A 24518-nucleotide genomic window follows, 5' to 3' on the forward strand; every position below is an offset into this window, starting at 1 on the left:
TATTACCACTGAAGTTCTTCCCAGTAAGAATGGCATGATGGATTAAAACCTATCTGCACTTTTCAACATTCACAATTCCATCAGTTCAGATGATACTGCTAACAACACTAGAAATGCAGCTCAAAGCAGGACAGACGATCTCCAACATTGTCTTTCACATGTCTTTAAACAATTATACCAAAATAATTCAACCCCTAACCTAACACCTATCCTAACAAACCATATATCAACTGAAAGATTATTTATTCACCGTGTATAAATCTCAATTAATAAAACTGACAAAGATTCAACAGATTTAATGTTAGCCTAACACCTTTACACATTACTCTAGTATTCTAATGACTTTTTTTGGCATGTTTGCCTCAAGCTCACTGTTGATTTACTATCATTTACTCTTTTACATGTCATTTACAATTTTTTTTAAACACATCATCTTTCACCTTAATTTACATTTATTTTAATCTCATATGTTTTTCAAATCAAAATCAAATCAAATCAAATCAGACCTTTATTTGTCACATACACTTTCAAAATTAATGAGAATGAGCTTATGTTAGCCAATTTAGTTTATTTAATTTACCTATAGCGCATGTGTTTGGACTGTGGGGGAAACCTGAGCACCCGGAGGAAACCCACGCCAACACGGGGAGAACATGCAAACTCCACACAGAAATGCTAACAGACCCAGCCGGGGCTCGAAACAGCGACCTTCTTGCTGTGAGGCGACAGTGCTACCCACTGAGCCATCGAGGGCAAATTATTGTGCACAGATGCATCATTTATAACAAGCACCACTATATACATATAAAGCATAAGAAAAGCATATTTTAATTTCATCGTGATTTAAAAAAATGCTACTGGCTGCTGGTGGTGGAAAAATTATCAAAATAATCTGTCAGTGGAAACTTCATTACACTTTGAACTCAACCCAAATGTCGATTTTTTCCCCCCAGCTGTATCTGGCTAATGGAAAGTGGGATTTTATCCAGCTGTTATATGTTATGAACACATACACTCACTTTCTCATACACATACACACACACTAACAGAATATCAAGGATGTGCTGAAGTGTGAATGATGTGTGTTATTCTGGTGATAAAGGCTTCAGTATACACTTTTTTTTCCTCAGACAGTCGAGAGCTCAGAATAAACACACACACGGAGAGAGTTTAGAGATGAAGTGCAGGAGGTTTGCAGAGCAATATAATGCAATATAATAAAATATATTTTTGTCTGGCAGCACAATTTCTAGAGGCTGTCATACTGTATGTAACGCACTCGCCATTTTTGACGCTTCAGTGGATCTCATCTATCAAATCTGATCTTTATTTTGTATTTTTCATTGGATTCAGGTCAGGTGATTGGCTGGGCCATTCCACACTTGATTTTCTTTCTCTGAAAGCATTTGAGAGTTTCCTTGGCTGTGTTTTGGATCATTGTCTTGCTGAAACGTCCACCCTGGTTTCATTTTAATCCTCCTGCTAATGTAGATGTTGAACTGAAGCAGCTGATATTTATTTACACTGAGGAAGGGCAGAGGGTTGCTGAAGAACTACTGAGAGATTTCAGCTGCTGTCTGGGCTTTCATTATCTTTCTACACCTCTCTTTCTTCATGTGTTCAATACTTTTTTTCAGCATCATTTAATTTTAATACACATAACTTCATTTGTAAAGTAATCAATATTGTTTTCTTTGCATATATAGATTTATTTGGTTGCTACCAACATCTGGTGAAAATTTCAACTCAACGGCACCTTCAGAAATATGTTTTCTGAGAAGAATGGTGACGTGTTCAATACTTATTTCTCCCGCTGTATATATATGTGTGACTGATTATTTCAATTGAAATGATAATGGAACATTTCTCACATATTTTGACTTTCAAAAAAGGTTATCTTTAACATTGAAGTAGGTATGCTACTTGCATTTAATGTTTATTTTATATAGAAAACAACACATTTTCAATACAATAAAAGAATGTGTAATTTGACCCAAATCATTTAAGGTTTGACCTGCAAATTAAACATTCATTCATTCATTCATTTTCTTGTCGGCTTAGTCCCTTTATTAATCTGGGGTTGCCACAGCGGAATGAACTGCCAACTTATCCAGCATGTTTTTACATAGCAGATGCCCTTCAAGCCGCAACCCATCTCTGGGAAACATCTACACACACTCATTCACATCTATACACTATGGACAATTTAGCCTACCCAATTCACCTGTACTGCATGTCTTTGAACTGTGTGGGAAACCGGAGCACCTGGAAGAAACCCACGTGATTGCCGGGAGAACATGCAAACTCCACACAGAAACACCAAGTGACCCAGCCGAGGCTTGAACCAGCGACCTTTTTGCTGTGAGGCAACAGCACTACCATACTGCGCCACTGCGTCACCCACAAATTAAACAGTATCTTGTTATTTATTACTAAAAACCAAAAATTGATTCAAGCACATCTCCAGATCTAGCTTTTTTTTTCTTTTTTTTTTTGCTGGCTCAGCCTCTCTACATTTCCTATTGTTTATAAATGTAGTTAATGAAATATCAGTCAGAGAAGATGAATTACAGAGAAACAGTTGTGCTCTCTCTCCATCTGAGTCCAAATGTCCAAACTGTTTTTCTTTCCGAATGATCCTCTATTATGTCCCAAATGTCGGATTGTTAACAGTACACATTCACATGTGCAAGATTGAAAATCAAGTTCATGTGGAGAAAACGTCACCTCATATAATGAGCTTAATACATATTAATAATGGCAACTATAATGATGATGATGATAGTGATCTATTGTGATGAATCTGAATAAAAAGTATATGAGGTAAAATGAATAGCTCCAGGGCCTAAAACTAACATTCTGCATCCCCACTAATTGACTGGCATTTATTCTTCGTTAATTTCAGCCGATCTCTTTTCCAGACTTGCACACTTTCCAGACTGCTCTGTTGCAATCGCTTAATATCATACGGTCTGTGAACAGAATGTGAACAAAGATACTTTTGTTTTCATGCTTGTCTCTTGCTCGACAATCTTTATCAAACCAGGACAATTGGGTAAACAGGCCCCAAAAATGAACAAGCCCCAAAAATGAAAAAGCTCTGCATATCTGTGTGAACATTTAGCAGCAATGATGATGATGATGATGATGAGAATAATAATAATAATAATAATAATAAAAGGTGACGCGTGGCGCAGTATGTAGTGCTGTCGCCTCACAGCAAGAAGGCTGCCTCGGCTGGGTCAGTTGGCATTTCTGTGTGAAGTTTGAACATTCTCCCCGCGTTTGCGTGGGTTTCATCCGGGTGCTCCAGTTTCCCCAACAGTCCAACGACATGTGGTACAGGTGAATTGGGTAGGCTAAATTGTCCGTATGAGTGTGAATGAGTGTGTATGAATGTTTCCCAGAGATGGGTTGCAGCTGTAAAAACATATGCTGGATAAGTTGGTGGATACGTGGGTAACCCCTGATTAATAAAGGGACTAAGCCGACAAGAAAATGAATGAATGAAATTAAAATAAAAAAATGAAAAAAAATAAATAAATGAAAAAAAAAAAAATTAATAAATAAATAAATAAAATATAATAATAATAATAATAATAATAACAACAACAATGATAAAAATTAGACAATTAAGAAATATTGCAATAATATTATTGAAATATAAAGAGTTTAATTAAAATTTTAAATTAGAATTAAACTTTAAGCTTGAATTTCATTTAATTTAATTTTTAAAGCATATGGTAATGGTGTTTTTTTGTATTAGTTTTATTCTTGAGACTTGTGAATATATAAAATAGTTAATCAAATTATTTAAATAAGTAATAGGTAATTATTAATAACAATACCAAAACTAATAATAATAATAAGAAGAAGAAGATGTCATGACAATAATATTATTATTATTCATACTTAAAATATTTAGATATTTTCTAAGTTTCATAACAACAGTATAAATTGCAAAACTAGCAGCATGTACTTTGAAATGCATTAAACAAATACGCAAGTGTCTCTCATTCAACACCAATCCATATGTGTGTGCATTAACTGCATTACAAGTTGCCTCATAAAGGTGCAGTATGTAAGTTTGACACTTAGTGGTTGAACTAGGTATTGCATGCCTGGTTCAAAACACATTCAAGTGCAGGCTGCCAGATTGATAACACCGACAGGAGTAAGCCTGACTATAAAGCCTAAAGGCTGATTTAGACGGTGTTCTGAAAAAATGCAACAGCAAGAGATAGAAGAAATATTTTTGATACTAAAAAGAGTTTTTGTCCTAAACAACACCTGAAATTTATATTTTAGAAGCAGCTTCTATTTCTTGAAGCTGAACAAAAAACTGACAATGATCACCTTAGGTGCACCTCATGTGCTTTACTCAGTGTTAAATGCTAATAATCTGAGTTTGAATGCCATTTAACATGACATTTATTGCCATCCTACTGAAAGCAGCAGTAGAAAGTTCACCTCAGATCTTAAAAATAAAATAGTTTGAAATTTAACTTTAAAACTGTGATTCAAAACCAACACATATCAGTGATTCAGCAGCTACATTTAATAATGTTAAAGAGGGTTAATATGGATTAATTAGATTAAAAACCTTACCATTTAGTTGGAGCGCAGTGAGTCCACTATTCTGTGCTTCTGAAGGGCTTTGCTTAGATTTCTGTAGTGTGTTGTCTGGTGCAAACAGCCAATTTGCACCAGTCATGTAGCATGTTGTTGGAATACAGGGTTACAATGTAACGTGTTTACCTATATTAAAGGTGTATATTTTGTAATATTTGTTTTATTTGCTAATTAATAACCTCATGTGGAACTCTGAATGCCATTTCGGAGTCTGCTACTGTCCATCGGAGGTCACATTTCGGTCACGGACGCATGCTTTGAGAGCCTTTTTAACTGAATGAATGAAATACCCTGTTTTCCATCAAGACACCTTGGGTGCTGAAATATAATTGGCTAAACTGGCATTGGGCGGGTTAAAGGGACCAAAACAAAGACAGACGTTCCAGCACGTAACACTCATTTTCAAAGCAGAATATCTGACTTCAGCATTGTTTTTCAGATAAACAAGAATGTTCACTTAGCATGTTTCCTAAATTTCAACAAACATATTATGATATTTGCCGGCTTTAGAAGAGTCAAAAACTTACATACAGCACCTTTGAATCACTTTGGCATATACTGTACAGTGAGTGACAGCACATTTCAGATAATTAAAAAATGTAATTTCCTATCTGGAAAATACTGATGAGATACAGATGAACAAGGAGGGCAGTCAACAAACTAAAATAAGCACTTTTTCTTCTTTCTCTAGGGATGTGAACTGGTGTCAGGGTTTGTTATCCTTCTGAGGTTACTCAAAAGTGAACTGTAATCCAGTTTAGCTGGTTTAATTAAATCAAGCTAAACCTCTCCTCCAACCAGTCAACAAAACACTTCCCACAAACCCACGAAATCAAGCAAACCTGTATTCAATCCTGCAGTAAAGAGCTAAATGTGATGCTGTGTTTGACGTGATATTGTGTGGCGAGTTTAATCTGAGCTCTGATTAGGATCTGGCACTTGTGTGTGTGTTTAAGCATTCACAACCAGTGAGGATCATTTGTGTGGTAAAACAAACCATCAAACCTGAAGCGTAACACAAAAACAGACCCTTGCATAAACAGCCCAATCAAGAACACACAAACATACACACACACACACACACACACACACACACACACACACACACACACACACACACACACACACAAGAGGGATTAAAAAGATATGGGTTTTCAAAACTCTGTTGTTTAGCTTCGCTTACATGTTTCAAGCTGTTGAGCGAAAGAATTAAGGGCAGAAAAAATAAATAAAAATGAGATTTCACAATTATTTTTTTCCGCTTAAGTAATGTCTTTGTTATGTCAGTGGACATAAACTCATTAAAGTTCATTAATGTCGAAACAGAGGCTTGTAGTGTCTTAGAGCGGCCAACATAAACATCCTCTAAACCAAACACACAACAGTGCACTTGTTGCACATGCATTAAACCAATCAGAGTCTCATCTTCCATTCCCTTTAAGAGTCAGTTGCATCGCGACATGGCACACAGGCTATTTACATGGCCGACATTGTAAGTGGAAAAACTGAATGCTTCACTAGAGAAAAAACTGTTAAACAGACCATCTGCAGCATCAGGATAAAGAACGAGCCTCCTCCATTCAGCCTCTTTATTTTCTCTTTACTTTTACTCTTTACTCTTTTATTTTGGTGGAGTAAGGAAATGGTGGAAACTCACTCCACTGAAGACATCCATTAGCCTACATATTTAATTTAGTTTGTTAAGCGCAAAGATTTGTTTCAAAACTATTTCTAAATTAATTAAGTTCTAATTTCCAGCAAACGAATAAATGAACAATAATAAGAAAGTGTGGTCAAAACACTGTTAATCCAAACACACGTGTAACTTTTCAGTAGTTTACTCAAAGTAGTCAAGTTAAAAAATTTAACCACTAGGATTTAAAGTGAAATACCAGTACCAGCAAAGATTTGTTCCATGCATATATATATATATATATATATATATATATATATATATATATATATATATATATATATATATATATACATATATATATATATATATATATATATATATATATATATATATATATGTATGTATGTATGTATGTATTTTATTTCATAGATGAAAAATATGTTGGATTAAAGACTAATGTACCCAAAATAAAGTTAAGAAATCCCCAATATCTTTGAAAGGTCTCTCAAAAAAAAAAAAAAAAAAAAAATGAAAAGAATGTCTTAGCTGTTGGATGATGGTCTTTTTCTTATTTTAATATCAAAAAAGAAAACTAGTCACTTATTCTGAGTAAAAAAAAACAAAAAAACATTGAGTGCGTTGAAATATGTTGGTCTACTTTTGCAAACTTGGAGATAATGGATAAATGAAATTTCATGATGGTATCCAAAATGTCAAACCTTATCCAGAGATTATACCAATACTCTTACCAAATATTCAGTTATCAAGGCATTAAGGAAGTCCTTCAAACAAAAGAAGAAAAAAAAACACCAAAAAACAAACATAAGAATTTCAAACATATTGAAAAAAGAAAGAATTTAAACATACTTGCAGGTTGAGCTTAAAACGCAAGGTTTCCTAACTAGGACTTCACTAGACAAACAGTTTAAAGTAGCTTCAAGGAACCATGGCTGAGTCCGAAACCGCCTACAACTCAGTAGGTACTACTGAGAAATTTAAATGTATTACTCGGCCGTTAGAAAGGTATGTTCTATACAGTATGAGTGTAAGAAGTATGAATGGAATTCGGACGTACTACATCCACCATATGTCATGGTCAGGTGACATACCTGCATCTGTTGCGTCATTTCACTCCCATTCATGAATTCTCTCTTGGGGCATTATGGGATAGCGCAGCATGTATGGGATGCGCACTTCAGAATCTTGCCGGAAGTAGTAAGTCATCCGGGTACTTCTTGCATACTGATTTTCAAATTCTAGGAATTCGGACATACTACTCGACTCGTAAACTGATTTTAGCGTACTGTATAGTCTGCAAGTATGCGGTTTCGGACGCAGTCCATGTGTTCCCTCTACTACAACTGAATCTATGGCTGCACCTGAAACTGCCTACTACTCAGTAGGTACTGCATTTGAATTTAAAAGTATGTTCTATACAGTATGAATGTGAAAAGTAAGGACGGAAGATATATACGGACATAGTATATCCACCATTTTGTCATGGTCACGTGACCTACTTGCGTCAGTTGCATCGCTTTACTCCCATTCATGAATTCGCTCGCGGGGCATCAAGGGATAGCGCAGCATGCATGGGATGCGCACTCCAGAATCTCGTCGGAAGTAGTAAGTCATCTGGGTACTTCTTGCATACTGATTTTCGAATTCTATGAATATTCGCACATACTGATTTTAGCATACTGTATAGTATGGAAGTATGCGGTTTTGGACACAGCCTACTTCTTCATTCACCCACTCACCTATTATATATTCCAGGTGTCTGAAAAGCACCCTATCGTGTCCCTTAGTTCCATTTAAACAGCATTTTTATTTCCATTATTCCATGGATTAAAAAAAAAAGTGACAGACATTTCATTCTGTTACACACGTCCTATTCTTATGCCCCATATGGTGATGCAGACGTGTCCAAAACCCGACAGGTGGACAAATCTAAACTTGCTTTAATTAAAACAAATAAGAATATGCATGTAATAAATAATACTGCCAATAATAACAATAATAGTAATAATAATAACATTATACAAAATTATTTACCAGTGGTTTTTACAATTTCTGTAGAAAATAATCATTTTAGTAACATTTTAATCCGTTATTTGTTTTCATATGTAAAGATATTTGTGTATTGCTGTACATCCGTTGTCTATTAAGCAATGCGTAAGCATTGACTAATGCACTCTGCGCTGGACTTTAGAGCAGCTTTTAGTTGGTCATTCGCAAGGTCTATTTCAGATCTTAAAAATAGCAACGAGCCAACAATGCGCCTTAACACACCTCCTTTATAGACCAGCACACCCATGAGTCCACAAAGTGGCACAAATGGATTTGCCATTTAAACAATGTGGTGCAAAACGTGAAAATGACAGTTGCGCTAGTCTGAAAATAGCAACAAATCATTCGATATACATCTTGCGCCTTATTGCACCAGGTGTATGATAGGGCGCTGGGTCATAAGACCAATCGCCACAGATTAGCATCACACAAAGGAGGAGTTTGGAAAAAATGAATTGCTGAACAAATCAAATGGGATAATTGAGTAAAAATACATATAAGACACATTATAAGCACATATTAAAAGACAAGTGTTTTTTGACCTTGCATGCAAATCAGCCTGTTGTGGAGACCCCTATACCCGAAACATGACCTTTTATAATGCATAATAGGGGCTCTTTAAAAGTGCTCCATGAAATAAAAATAACCTCACAAGAATAGCCCCTTAAATGGACTTGATGTGGCATCTGTTGGAGTTCATCTGATGGTAAGTGATCTCGACTACAGCAGTGACACACAAACCCAGACCAAAAGAAATCAGTCAAATAATTCACTGCATGAGCTTTTAATTATCATGGAGTCTCTCGTTCTCTCCGTGTAATCTACTGTCATCTAAGAGAATCAACAGAGAGCCTGTAAAACTCAAATCTCTCCACCATTACTGCAGCTAAAGCAGAGTCTGGCATCTCCACAGAATGTCTCCAATAAAACTCCAGCATTCTCCATTAGGCCCACAGACACACATAAGGTCTACTTTCTGAGTGTCTTGCGCAAAATGATATACTTCTCAGCAGTTCCTGACTCACATAGCCAAACATGCACACACACAAAACACTTCAATGAATGCAATCACTCAATGCATGCAGACTGCTGTCATTACAGGCATTGAGCATCTGTTGACTAGAGTATACAATTTTATCTTTCAACTTGTGAGAAGATGAGTTCACCTGTTGACTAGTAAATAGATAAGTTTACTTGTTCAGTAGCGAGTATAAATCAAATGTGAGTAGATGTGTTTGTATGTTGACTCGTGAGTAAACTAGCTACTAGTAAATAGGCAGGCTTAAACAGGCAAATTTTTATTGAATTTTTTGAAGATGAGTTCATTTGTTGACTAGTTGACTAGTGAGTAGATGAGTTCATCTGTTGACCAAGAGAGTAGACTACTTAATAGTAAATAGGCAAATTTATCTATTGACTTATTGAAGATAAGTTTGCAAACTAGTAAGCAGATGAGTTAATCTGTTGACTATAGGGTAGATGAGTTTATATGTTGACTACTGAGTAGATGATTGCGAGTATGAGTTTGTCAGTTGACTAATAAATAGATGAGTTAATCAGTTAACTATTAAGTAGATGAGCTTATCTGTTGAATATAACATAGATGAGTTTATATGTTGACTACTGAGTAGATGAGTTTATCTGTTAAAAAGTTGATGAGTTTATATGTTGACTACTGAGTAGATGAGTGTGAGTAGATGAGTTTACCAGTTGACTAGTGAGTGGATGAGTTTACCAGTGGACTAGTGAGTAGATGAGTTTATCAGTTGACTAGTGAGTGGAGTGAGTTTATCTGTTGAATAGAGAGAAAATGAGTTTATATGTTGACTACTGAGTAGATGATTGTAAGTACAAGATTTTGTCAGTTGACTAATGAGTAGATGAGTTAATCGGTTGACTATTGAGAAGATGAGGTTGTCAGTTGACTAGAAAAGTTACTAGTTAAAATGCAAGTTTGGTTTAGTGGGTACAAACTACTTGTTAGTGGATTAGTTTCTATCAGCTTGTGAGTAAGATGAGTCTATTTGCTGACTAGTGAGTAGACTATTTTATTTGATGAGTGAGAGAACATGAGTTTATCTGTTTACTAGTGAGTAGATGAGTGTGAGTACACAAGTTTATCAGTTGACCAGTGAGTAGATGAGTTTATCTGTTGACTAGTGAGTAGATGGGTTTATCTGTTTACTAGTGAGTAGATGAGTTTATCTGTTGACTAGTGAGTAGATGAGTTTATCTGTTGACTAGTGAGTAGATGAGTTTATCTGTTGACTAGTGAGTAGATGAGTTTATCTGTTGACTAGTGAGTAGATGAGTTTATCTGTTGACTAGTGAGTAGATGAGTTTATCTGTTTACTAGTGAGTAGATGAGTTTATCTGTTTACTAGTGAGTAGATGAGTTTATCTGTTGACTAGTGAGTAAATGAGTTTATCTGTTGACTAGTGAGTAGATGAGTTAATCTGCTGACTAGTGAGTAGATGAGTTTATCTGTTGACTAGTGAGTAGATGAGTTTATCTTTTTACTAGTGAGTAGATGAGTTTATCTGTTGACTAGTGAGTAGATGAGTTTATCTGTTGACTAGTGAGTAGATGAGTTTATCTGTTGACTAGTGAGTAGATGAGTTTATCTTTTTACTAGTGAGTAGATGAGTTTATCTGTTGACTAGTGAGTAGATGAGTTTATCTGTTGACTGGTGAGTAGATGAGTTTATCTGTTGACTAGTGAGTAGATGAGTTTATCTGTTGACTAGTGAGTAGATGAGTTTATCTGTTGACTGGTGAGTAGATGAGTTTATCTGTTGACTAGTGAGTAGATGAGTTTATCTTTTTACTATTGAGTAGATGAGTTTATCTGTTGACTAGTGAGTAGATGAGTTAATCTTTTTACTAGTGAGTAGATGAGTTTATCTGTTGACTAGTGAGTAGATGAGTTTATCTGTTGACTAGTGAGTAGATGAGTTAATCTGCTGACTAGTGAGTAGATGAGTTTATCTGTTGACTAGTGAGTAGATGAGTTTATCTTTTTACTAGTGAGTAGATGAGTTTATCTGTTGACTAGTGAGCAGATGAGTTTATCTGTTGACTAGTGAGTAGATGAGTTTATCTGTTGACTAGTGAGTAGATGAGTTTATCTTTTTACTAGTGAGTAGATGAGTTTATCTTTTTACTGGTGAGTAGATTAGTTTATCTTTTTACTAGTGAGTAGATGAGTTAATCTGCTGACTAGTGAGTAGATGAGTTTATCTGTTGACTAGTGAGTAGATGAGTTTATCTGTTGACTAGTGAGTAGATGAGTTTATCTTTTTACTAGTGAGTAGATGAGTTAATCTGCTGACTAGTGAGTAGATGAGTTAATCTGCTGACTAGTGAGTAGATGAGTTTATCTGTTGACTAGTGAGTAGATGAGTTTATCTGTTGACTAGTGAGTAGATGAGTTTATCTGTTGACTAGTGAGTAGATGAGTTAATCTGCTGACTAGTGAGTAGATGAGTTTATCTGTTGACTAGTGAGTAGATGAGTTTATCTGTTGACTAGTGAGTAGATGAGTTTATCTGTTGACTAGTAAGTTGATGAGTTTATCTGTTGACTAGTGAGTAGATGAGTTTATCTGTTGACTAGTGAGTAGATGAGTTTATCTGTTGACTAGTGAGTTGATGAGTTTAACTGATGACTAGTGAGTAGATGAGTTTATCGGTAGACTAGAGAGAGTAGATGAGTTTATCTGCTGACTTGTGAATAGATGAGTTTATCTTTTTACTAGTGAGTAGATGAGTTTATCTTTTTACTAGTGAGTAGATAAGTTTATCTGTTGACTAGTGAGTAGATGAGTTTATCTGTTGACTAGTGAGTAGATGAGTTTATCTGTTGACTAGTGAGTAGATGAGTTTATCTGTTGACTAGTGAGTAGATGAGTTAATCTGCTGACTAGTGAGTAGATGAGTTTATCTGTTGACTAGTGAGTAGATGAGTTTATCTTTTTACTAGTGAGTAGATGAGTTTATCTGTTGACTAGTGAGTAGATGAGTTTATCTGTTGACTAGTGAGTAGATGAGTTAATCTGCTGACTAGTGAGTAGATGAGTTTATCTGTTGACTAGTGAGTAGATGAGTTTATCTTTTTACTAGTGAGTAGATGAGTTTATCTGTTGACTAGTGAGTAGATGAGTTTATCTGTTGACTGGTGAGTAGATGAGTTTATCTGTTGACTAGTGAGTAGATGAGTTTATCTTTTTACTAGTGAGTAGATGAGTTTATCTGTTGACTAGTGAGTAGATGAGTTTATCTTTTTACTAGTGAGTAGATGAGTTTATCTGTTGACTAGTGAGTAGATGAGTTTGTCTGTTGACTAGTGAGTAGATGAGTTTATCTTTTTACTAGTGAGTAGATGAGTTTATCTGTTGACTAGTGAGTAGATGAGTTTATCTGTTGACTAGTGAGTAGATGAGTTTATCTGTTGACTAGTGAGTAGATGAGTTTATCTTTTTACTAGTGAGTAGATGAGTTTATCTTTTTACTGGTGAGTAGATGAGTTTATCTTTTTACTAGTGAGTAGATGAGTTAATCTGCTGACTAGTGAGTAGATGAGTTTATCTGTTGACTAGTGAGTAGATGAGTTTATCTGTTGACTAGTGAGTAGATGAGTTTATCTTTTTACTAGTAAGTTGATGAGTTTATCTGTTGACTAGTGAGTAGATGAGTTTATCTGTTGACTAGTGAGTTGATGAGTTTATCTGTTGACTAGTGAGTAGATGAGTTTATCGCTAGACTAGAGAGAGTAGATGAGTTTATCTGCTGACTAGTGAGTAGATGAGTTTATCTTTTTACTAGTGAGTAGATGAGTTTATCTGTTGACTAGTGAGTAGATGAGTTTATCTGTTGACTAGTGAGTAGATGAGTTTATCTGTTGACTAGTGAGTAGATGAGTTTATCTTTTTACTAGTGAGTAGATGAGTTTATCTTTTTACTGGTGAGTAGATGAGTTTATCTTTTTACTAGTGAGTAGATGAGTTAATCTGCTGACTAGTGAGTAGATGAGTTTATCTGTTGACTAGTGAGTAGATGAGTTTATCTGTTGACTAGTGAGTAGATGAGTTTATCTTTTTACTAGTGAGTAGATGAGTTAATCTGCTGACTAGTGAGTAGATGAGTTAATCTGCTGACTAGTGAGTAGATGAGTTTATCTGTTGACTAGTGAGTAGATGAGTTTATCTGTTGACTAGTGAGTAGATGAGTTTATCTGTTGACTAGTGAGTAGATGAGTTAATCTGCTGACTAGTGAGTAGATGAGTTTATCTGTTGACTAGTGAGTAGATGAGTTTATCTTTTTACTAGTGAGTAGATGAGTTTATCTGTTGACTAGTAAGTTGATGAGTTTATCTGTTGACTAGTGAGTAGATGAGTTTATCTGTTGACTAGTGAGTAGATGAGTTTATCTGTTGACTAGTGAGTTGATGAGTTTATCTGATGACTAGTGAGTAGATGAGTTTATCGGTAGACTAGAGAGAGTAGATGAGTTTATCTTTTTACTAGTGAGTAGATGAGTTAATCTGCTGACTAGTGAGTAGATGAGTTAATCTGCTGACTAGTGAGTAGATGAGTTTATCTGTTGACTAGTGAGTAGATGAGTTTATCTGTTGACTAGTGAGTAGATGAGTTTATCTGTTGACTAGTGAGTAGATGAGTTAATCTGCTGACTAGTGAGTAGATGAGTTAATCTGCTGACTAGTGAGTAGATGAGTTTATCTTTTTACTAGTGAGTAGATGAGTTTATCTGTTGACTAGTAAGTTGATGAGTTTATCTGTTGACTAGTGAGTAGATGAGTTTATCTGTTGACTAGTGAGTAGATGAGTTTATCTGTTGACTAGTAAGTTGATGAGTTTATCTGTTGACTAGTGAGTAGATGAGTTTATCTGTTGACTAGTGAGTAGATGAGTTAATCTGCTGACTAGTGAGTAGATGAGTTTATCTGTTGACTAGTGAGTAGATGAGTTTATCTTTTTACTAGTGAGTAGATGAGTTTATCTGTTGACTAGTGAGTAGATGAGTTTATCTTTTTACTAGTGAGTAGATGAGTTTATCTTTTTACTAGTGAGTAGATAAGTTTATCTGTTGACTAGTGAGTAGATGAGTTTATCTGTTGACTAGTGAGTAGATGAGTTTATCTGTTGACTAGTGAGTAGATGAGTTTATCTGTTGACTAGTGAGTAGATGAGTTAATCTGCTGACTAGTGAGTAGATGAGTTTATCTGTTGACTAGTGAGTAGATGAGTTTATCTGTTGACTAGTGAGTAGATGAGTTAATCTGCTGACTAGTGAGTAGATGAGTTTATCTGTTGACTAGTGAGTAGATGAGTTTATCTGTTGACTAGTGAGTAGATGAGTTAATCTGTTGACTAGTGAGTAGATGAGTTTATCTTTTTACTAGTGAGTAGATGAGTTTATCTGTTGACTAGTGAGTAGATGAGTTTATCTGTTGACTGGTGAGTAGATGAGTTTATCTGTTGACTAGTGAGTAGATGAGTTTATCTTTTTACTAGTGAGTAGATGAGTTTATCTGTTGACTAGTGAGTAGATGAGTTTATCTTTTTACTAGTGAGTAGATGAGTTTATCTGTTGACTAGTGAGTAGATGAGTTTATCTTTTTACTAGTGAGTAGATGAGTTTATCTGTTGACTAGTGAGTAGATGAGTTAATCTGCTGACTAGTGAGTAGATGAGTTTATCTGTTGACTAGTGAGTAGATGAGTTTATCTTTTTACTAGTGAGTAGATGAGTTTATCTGTTGACTAGTGAGTAGATGAGTTTATCTGTTGACTAGTGAGTAGATGAGTTTATCTGTTGACTAGTGAGTAGATGAGTTAATCTGCTGACTAGTGAGTAGATGAGTTTATCTGTTGACTAGTGAGTAGATGAGTTTATCTTTTTACTAGTGAGTAGATGAGTTTATCTGTTGACTAGTGAGTAGATGAGTTTATCTGTTGACTAGTGAGTAGATGAGTTTATCTGTTGACTAGTGAGTAGATGAGTTTATCTTTTTACTAGTGAGTAGATGAGTTTATCTTTTTACTGGTGAGTAGATGAGTTTATCTTTTTACTAGTGAGTAGATGAGTTAATCTGCTGACTAGTGAGTAGATGAGTTTATCTGTTGACTAGTGAGTAGATGAGTTTATCTGTTGACTAGTGAGTTGATGAGTTTATCTGTTGACTAGTGAGTAGATGAGTTTATCGCTAGACTAGAGAGAGTAGATGAGTTTATCTGCTGACTAGTGAGTAGATGAGTTTATCTGTTGACTAGTGAGTAGATGAGTTTATCTGTTGACTAGTGAGTAGATGAGTTTATCTGTTGACTAGTGAGTAGATGAGTTTATCTGTTGACTAGTGAGTAGATGAGTTTATCTGTTGACTAGTGAGTAGATGAGTTTATCTGTTGACTAGTGAGTAGATGAGTTTATCTGTTGACTAGTGAGTAGATGAGTTTATCTGTTGACTAGTGAGTAGATGAGTTTATCTGTTGACTAGTGAGTAGATGAGTGTGATTACACAAGTTTATCAGTTGACTAGTAAGTAGATGAGTATATCTGTTGAATACCTAGATGAGATTTTATGTTGGCTATTGAGTAAATGAGCCAACAAACATACATCATCTTTGCGTCACATTTTTACACCGACACATTTTAGAAAGCGCCAATGCGTGAAATAGAGTTTGTGTAGATAGAAGAATTTGTTTTCACATGCTTGCATAGATGTGTGTGAAGCAGATGAACCATGAAGAAGGTTTGCATATCATTCTCAAGTGATTAACTACGCACACAGAAACACACACTCTTTTTCAAACACACACATACACACACACAGCTGGTTTCGGATGGTGCTGATGCTGGTACAGTTCTATAAATACTAAGCCCTAGTAAAACTGAGAGAAGGTGATTAGTTTACCATCATGAGATATCAAAACAACACCCTGTGCATAGTTTAACCTGAACATGGGTGAGATTAAGTCAACTGAGTTGCAGTCAAAAACATATTTAGGCCTAAATATTCATATATTTGAACTGCAAATAAGATGTCCATTTAACTGAATTAGCTAACTAACAAAATAAACAAACTTAAAGCATTTCACACTTTTTTAAAGGTCTTAATAGGTTTACGTTCATTCAAAATCAAAAAACCCTTTCATTTTGTCTAAATATGCACAACAGCATCAGTTCTTTTCTCACAGTGTCTGAAATGGTTGGCTCTAGGATCTGGTCTTCTTAAACCACACCTCTCTGAGAGCCTGCTTTGCTTTTATTGATCAGATGGCCATGTTGTTATTAATACCCTTACAGCATGAGTCCTTAACCCCTGGTTCACACCCCAGTACTAGGGCACAAAAGAGTTGCCACTAGGCTGCAAGAACACAAAAATACTGTATATGTGCATATTGTACACATATAGGGCCCTATCATACTCCCGGCGCAATGTGGCGCAAGACGCGGCGCAATACTCTTTTGCTACTTTTAACTCGGCGCAAGGTTCATTTTGCGGTGTTGCGCCACACTGTTATATAGCAAATGCATTTGCGCTCAAATGTGCGCCCGTAGGCGTTCTGGTCTAAAAAAAGCAGGCGTGTTTTGGCGCGTTGCTATTTTGAGAAACTGTAAATAGTCTGATCTTTAGACCAGAACAAAGTTGGTCTATTGTCTGGCACAAAGTGCGCCTGGCTTACACACTACACACAAGATGCAGAGCAATACGCAAATATCTTTACATATGAAAAAGATATAATATCTTAAGGATATATATATATATATATATATATATATATATATATATATATATATATATATATATATATATATATATATAAGGATATATACAGGATATAAATATAAATTATTAAAATATTACAAAACATATTAATTTTTAGCCTACATGAAGTTTTAAAAACCCCTGCCTTACTTCCTTCATCTCGGGAGGCTTTTTCAGTTCATGCAATTTGCTTTTGTATAATGTTATTATTATTAGCAGTATTATTTATTATATCCATATTTATATTTGTTTTATTAAAAACAAGCTTAGATTTGTCCACCTGTCAGGTTTTAGACCATATGGGGCATGGCAGGTGTATTTGGAAATAACTCAGTATTTTGACCACACTTTGTTTTTATTGTTCATTTATTCATTTGCTAGAAATTAGAACTGAATTTAGAAATAGTTTTGAAACAAATCTTTGCGCTAAACAAACAAAATGAATTATTTATAGACTAATTGATGTCTGTGCGTAAAGGTTTCCCTATCCACGAGAGCAAAAGCGAAAGTGAACTTACTTTACGTCAAAATGCGCTTATGGCGCGACGCAGCTGGCTCTTAAAGGGAATGGGAGATGAGGCTCTAATTGGTTTATTCTCAAAACACACCTATAACTAAGAAAATAAACTCAACCCTTTTAGACCATGCGCCATGGCGCAAAGCGGATTTTCCCGTCCTTAAATTAACAAAAACGCATTCTGACACGCCCTGAAAGCATTTGCGCCCTGCGTTTTGCGCTCTGCGAATGGACCGTCAAAATAGAGCCCATAGTGTTGTAAATAAAATATCAGACCCACTAGTTTTTCAAGGCTTTTTGTGACTTTTGCCCTATAGACACTTTCTTAATCACTCCATGTCTCTTGGAGACATTGTGCATTTCAAATTGTGCTTCATTCAGGTGAGTGGGCTTGACAAACCACCTGTACAGTTGAACATTTGAATGTTGCTCCAGGATCAACTCAGAAGCTGATCCAGGAACATGTCCTACTTAAAGGGTGAACGGCCCTTTAGCCCTTTTTTAATTTTAAAACCATACTCTTAGCGTTTGAGACAGCTCATGTGTCTATCCATCATTGGCAGTCTCTCTCTTTCTGTTTTTATTTCCACTAGACCAATGCATGAGCATTTTTCTGTCACTGCTGTGCTGTGCACACACAGTCTTATGTGTCAGCAAGTGCAATTCCTGTAACAAAATGTTCTGCTAGTGGACCAAACTGAAACACATGGTACACACTGAAACACATACCATACCAGGCAGAGATTTGGACAGTTCGTCTCTACTAGTTCTCTTCATGTACTGTACTATAAGAGTGATTGAGTTCATCTTGAGTTTGCGCAACGTGACAGCGGTGGAACAGAGAAATGAGTTTACATCCGTTTGCCACCCGCCACGGCTCAAAGACACTGTTATGATGCAAATCTGATTGTTGTAGATTTCATTAAGTTTCAGCCTTTTCTTGTTTATTAAGACATTACAAACATAGCAACAAAATATATAAGCAAAGCAGGGTATAAACCAAAAGAATGGTGCATTTTAATATGCCAGGATTTGTTAAATAAGTATGATGGCAAGATTTTCCGATAGGTTACTTGCAGAAAACTGTTAATCTTGGAATATTTCAGGAACAATATTTTTGGTCAGTGTCCGCCTCAGTGTCTTTAAAAAATTGTTTAAAAAATATTAACCAAACTGTTAATACTACATTTTAAATTCATTGTTTGAAAATAAAAAGCTAATGAATGTATAATAAATAAATAAAATGAATGAATGAATAAAGATCCATAACAAAAATAAATAAATAAAATAAGGACTTTGCAGGATAGATCAATAAAATGCATAATCAAACTAATTTATTTAATATCAATATTAAATAACTTATATTTAACTCACTCATTTAATTTGCAGTGGCATTCAGTTATCGCCTTTAAGCGATAAAATCAAGTAAAAGATAAATAATAAACTACTAAATCCATTAGCTACTGTACATTAAAATGCATGAAGTATTTTAAAATATAATGAATATTAAATTAATTATACGTGCATCCAAAAAGTGTTCATAGCGCTTCACTTTTTCCACATTTTTTTTGTTACAATCTTATTTCAAAATGCATTAAATTCATTTATTTTCAAAATTCTACGCACAATACCCCATACTGACAATGTGAAAAAAGAGTTTTTGAAACTGTTGCAAATTTATTACAAATAAAAAAATCTGAAAAATCACAATTTCTATTCAACCTGATAGAGCTTAAGAGGTACTGCAAAGAAGAATAGGCAAAAATTCTCAAAGGCAGGTGTGCCAAGCTTGTGGCATCATATTCAAAAAGACTTGAGGCTGTAATTGCTGCCAAAGGTGCATCAACACAGTATTGAGCAAAGGCTGTGACTACTGATGTACATGTGCATTTTCAGGTTTTTTTATTTGTAATAAATTTGCAACAATTTCAAAAACTCTTTTTTTCAAATTGTCATTATGGGGGATTGTGTTGAGAATTTTGAGGAAATAAATGAATTTAATAAAATTTTGAAATAAGGCTGTAACATAAGCAAATGTAGAAGAAGTGAAGCGCTATGAACACTTTCCGGATGCACTGTGTGTATCTATCTGTACAATATGCACAAATAGTAAGAGTGTTACTATTCAACAGTTTTATATTTGTGACCCTGAACCATAAGTGTCCATTATTTTAGGAAATCAGAAAGCTTGATTAAATAAGAGTTAAATTGACATAAATATAGTCTAAACAAAGTGCTTTGCAAAGTTTTATATATTTACAGTCAGAAATTCACTAAATATCTTCACGGAACATGATCTTAACTTACTATTAATATTCCAATGATTTTTGGCATAAGATAAAAATAGATAATTTTGACCCACACAATCTAATTCTGTCTATTGCCAAAAAATATACTAGTGCAAAAAAAGGCATTGTGGTCCATCTGAATACTGTCCATCTCCCATATACAGTTTAGGTCAGAATTATTAGCCCCCCTTAATTATTAGCCCACCTGCATATCTTTTTCCACAATCTCTGTTCAATGGAAAGATTTTTTTTTAAACATAATAGTTTAAATAACTCTTTTCTAATAACTGTAAGGGGTCTACAGATGAAAAATAGCCATATAACCCTGCAAACAAATAAACTAAACTAAACTAAACTAAACTAAACTAAACTAAACTAAACTAAACTAAACTAAACTAAACTAAAGCATAACAATAGTTTGTTCTGTAGACAATCTGGAAAGAAATATTTCTTAAGCAGACAAAAAATATTGACCTTAATACGGTCCTTTTACCTAAAAACTTTATTCTAGCCAAAATAAAACAAATAAAACTTTCTCAAGAAGAAAAAATATTATAGGAAAAACTTTTTAAAAAACATCTTGCTCTGTTAAACATCATTTGGGAAAGTTATAAAAAAAAGAATAAAGAAAAAAATCCACAGGAGGGCTGATAATTCTGACTTCAACTCTAACTTTGTCTGAAATATATTTCGTAGTGGGCAAAAAAAGCATTTATGCTACAACTGACAAATTAACGCATGAATATTCTTACTTCTGCAAAGAAAGGTTGAGTTTGTCTGAGCTGGCTTTAATCTTGTTCTGGGCCTCCAGATGGTTCATGCCGTCAGTGCTGATGCCGTCGATGGACAGCACCAGATCTCCCACTGCAACTCCTGCTTTAGCAGCCTTTCCGGCATCCGTCAGCTGAAAAAAAGGAGAAATAACTAATGGTGAAAACAACACAGAGGCACATAGACGAGAAAATCATAAAGATACAGTAAACAAACCAAATACACAGTAAAAATCAATTAGTTAAATGCAAAGTAGAGAAATATGTATTGAGCTTAATCTAATTAAAGCCCCGTTTACACTAGTGCATTTTAGTTTTAAAACGGCGTTTTAGAATGAAAACGATCCGCGTCCACAATAGCTTTTCACCCAGCGTTTCTGAACAACTCTCCGTCTACACCAGGGGTCGGCAACCTGCGGCTCTAGAGCCGCATGCGGCTCTTTAGCGCTGCCCTAGTGGCTCCCTGGAACTTTTTTAAAAAATGTTTGAAAATGGAAAACGATGAGGGAGGTTAATATATTTTTGTTTTAATATGGTTTCTATAGGAGGGCAAACAATCTTAACGTTTTCCAATGCTGTAAAAGTGTGTAGAATATTTAATTTCAACATTTCTGTCAACGAAGATTTGCGTCATAGCCTGCGACACATGTTTCTATCAGCAGGGCGGGATGCCAGGCAGGTAGCTGTTGTAAACAAACCGGCGGCTGTGTGATGCGCCATGGAGCGCAAGCTGTCTTTGCCAAAGATGTACAGCAGGGCACGCTTTCTCATTTTCCCTCCCTGAGAGAATTCAAAGAAGCCCATCCCGATCACTCACTCAACGGTGATTATTTACAAGGTGCGATCGTTGATATGCAAACTGCATTTGGGAGCAGATTTTGCGAGTTGCGAAAGGAAAAAACGAGACTGTCTTTCCTTGACACACCCCCCTGGAGATTAACCCTTCCTTGTTGAGCACATTCCCAGGAATGACTTGAGCTGATCTTGAAATGGAAATGGCAGACTGCGTTTTATTGCACTGTTGCCCAGATAAGGGGCACGTACGTGCACGTTAATTTTAATGTTGCTTTTTGGAATCCTCAAAATAAAATAAAAAAAACATTTTTAAAAAATCTGATTTCTTTATTGCATTTCTTTAATTTCATCAAAGCAAAACATAATGCAATAATATTGTAATGAAGTTAAACTTGATCATTAAACATAATTCATTAATATTGTAATGAAGTTAAACTTGATAATTAAACATAATGCATTAATATTGTAATGAAGTTAAACTTGAACATTAAACATAATTCATTAATATACTGTAATTAAGTTAAACTTGAGACGGCATCGTACAACAGAGTAGCCCCGTGGCGCGTCATTCTCTACAGGATGCACTGCAGGGAAATGAACATTTAATCATGAAGGCTCAGTATGTATTTGTAGCCAACGAAGTCATTTTTATAGTAGGCTAATATAGCTAATATAAATACAGCATGTGTTGCCATCATTATAAGGCTTATATAAGGCTTTTAATTTTTTGCGGCTCCAGACATATTTGTTTTTGTTTTTTTGGTCCAATATGGCTCTTTCAACATTTTGGGTTGCCGACCCCTGGTCTACACCAAAACACTGAAAACGCACATCACGTGACCACACACACACTCTCTGGCATCAAGGAAGTGTTCATCAAGGATCTCCCGCTGGATCTAATCTCATTATATTTGTTAAACGTGATATTTAATTCATCTTGTTGTCTATATCTAACAACATATTCCCCGACTTTGGTCTTTTAAATCTATTACTTGTTCTTGGGTCACGTGTTTTGGCTGAGCGCAAAGATAAATTGATAATTAATCTAACAACGTACATTCTGTATATTGACTGATCGCTTGCCTTTATTTCCTATAGTGTATAAACTTATTGTACGTTATACTTTTATAATGATCATTATTGATTATTAAAACTGATTTTCAGCAAAAGAGAGGGCATGTTTCGTAATTTCATTAAAAATGAAAGGAGGCAGTGATGTTATAGGCTCCGTTTTGTTATGAATACTCCGTTTTTGGCGCTTGAAAACTCCAGCGTAGTGTGGATGGTGGCGTAACCGTAGCAAAACTTGAAACTTGAAAACTTTCAAACTAAAACGCATTGGTGTAAACGGGGCCGAGGGCTAAAAGGCCAAAAATAATTCTTTAAAAAAAATGTTTTTTTTTATTTATTAATTATGTATTTTTATTTGAATTTATGCAATTTATTTAATTTCCCCTTTTTAACCATTTGGTTGATTCCTGATTTTTCAGTCATTCATTCATTCATTTTCCTTCGGCTTAGTCCCTTTATTTCCCGTTTATTTACGGCTGTGAATTGCATTATGGGATGTTGATCTCTGCTCTGTCGACTTTTGATGTTAAAAAAATCAACTGTAAAGTTAAACAGTGACTTTTATTGACATTTTAATAGTTTGATATAATATAATGTATAAGAAATCATATATAGTGAAATAAGTCTGTGAAATAACAGAACATGTACTGGCAGCTTATTACAAGGTTTGTGTAGCGTGATATAAAACACCAACCCAAATAATATATCACTTTAAACTATTAAAAATCTTCATAAAAGTCACTTTTTCCAACTTTTCAAGATTTTAAAGTTGTTGGATGAAAGATCAAGCTCCCACAATGCAATTCAAAAGCATAAATAAATCTGGGAAATAATAAAATAAGATCATGAATCACAAAATACAAGAAAACTGATAGATTTTACTGATAGATTTTACAGTATATACACAACTTAAAATTAAAATAAAAGTGACTAAAAACAGACATAAGCTGCACTTTTGAACTTGTCTAATGTTTCACGGTTAAAGCTTTAGGAAACAACATAAAAGGCCTCATGTGGAGATTTACTACAAAGACAGCAGAGATTTCAAGGTACACAACTCAGCTCTGAAACAGGAGAAAAGTTCACCATTAGTGCAAAAAAAGAAAAAAAAAGAAAAATTGAGTTTAAGTGGTGCTTAAATCACAGCGGACGTCCAAATTGTCCCAAAAAACCTGAGCTCAATGCGGTCGGGCCAATGCAAACAGAATTGAAGAAAAGAAAAGTCTGAAATGCACAAGTTAAACATGATATTACACTGGGGAAAAAAAAAACTTGGGTTTGCTAAACATTTTTAAGGTTAGTGGTTGCAAACAGGGCAGCACAGTGGCTCAGTGGTTAGTACTGTCGCCTTACAGCAAGAAGGTCACTGGTTTGAATCCCGGCTCTGTCAGTTGGCATTTCTGTGTGGAGTTTGCATGTTCTCCGTGTGTTTGTCGTGGATGCTGTAGTTTTGCTTGTTGATGATTACTCAGGCCTTGAACAGCTCCGTCTTCTTTCCTTGTCTTTGGCTAGGCAGAACCTCTTTTTTTTATTAGGGCTGGACAATAATTCGATATCAGTATATATTGCGATATAATCCTTTTTAATAATGGTGATATGAGTTTTAAACTCATTTCCGGTATTTCATCATACATTTGCATATATATATTTTATTCAACACAATCTCACGGCAATTCGTAACTTTTTCATTTAGTGGCTAATTCGTACAAATTTGTACAATCTAATTTGTACATTTTAGTACGATTTGCTCATCCCCCAATGACGGTTGGGTTTAGGGGTGGGGTTAGGTGCCATGCCTCCTTTTTAAAATCGTACAATTTTGTGCGACTGAACTCGTACGAATTTGCACGAATTAGCCACTAAACTGGCAAAACGTAAAATACTCACGTTTCCTCGTGAGATCAGGCTGATTTTATTATATTTATAAGATCTTATAGATTGTATCATTTGTCAC

General features: G+C 35.0%; 1 protein-coding gene across 15 annotated transcripts in view; it reads right to left on the reverse strand.

Moving 5' to 3' along the window:
• pdlim5a (PDZ and LIM domain 5a) overlaps nucleotides 1–24518 on the reverse strand; it is a 134749-nt gene that overhangs the window by 67090 nt on the left and 43141 nt on the right. For all 15 annotated transcript variants that reach the window (NM_001002654.3, XM_087251670.1, XM_087251668.1 and 12 more), the window contains 1 exon segment: nucleotides 20681–20832. In NM_001002654.3, the coding sequence (NP_001002654.3) occupies nucleotides 20681–20832 (152 nt within the window).

This window comes from Danio rerio, chromosome 5 (assembly GCF_052040795.2).
Source record: "Danio rerio strain M-AB ecotype USA chromosome 5, GRCz13ab, whole genome shotgun sequence".
NCBI classification, from domain to species: domain Eukaryota; kingdom Metazoa; phylum Chordata; class Actinopteri; order Cypriniformes; family Danionidae; genus Danio; species Danio rerio.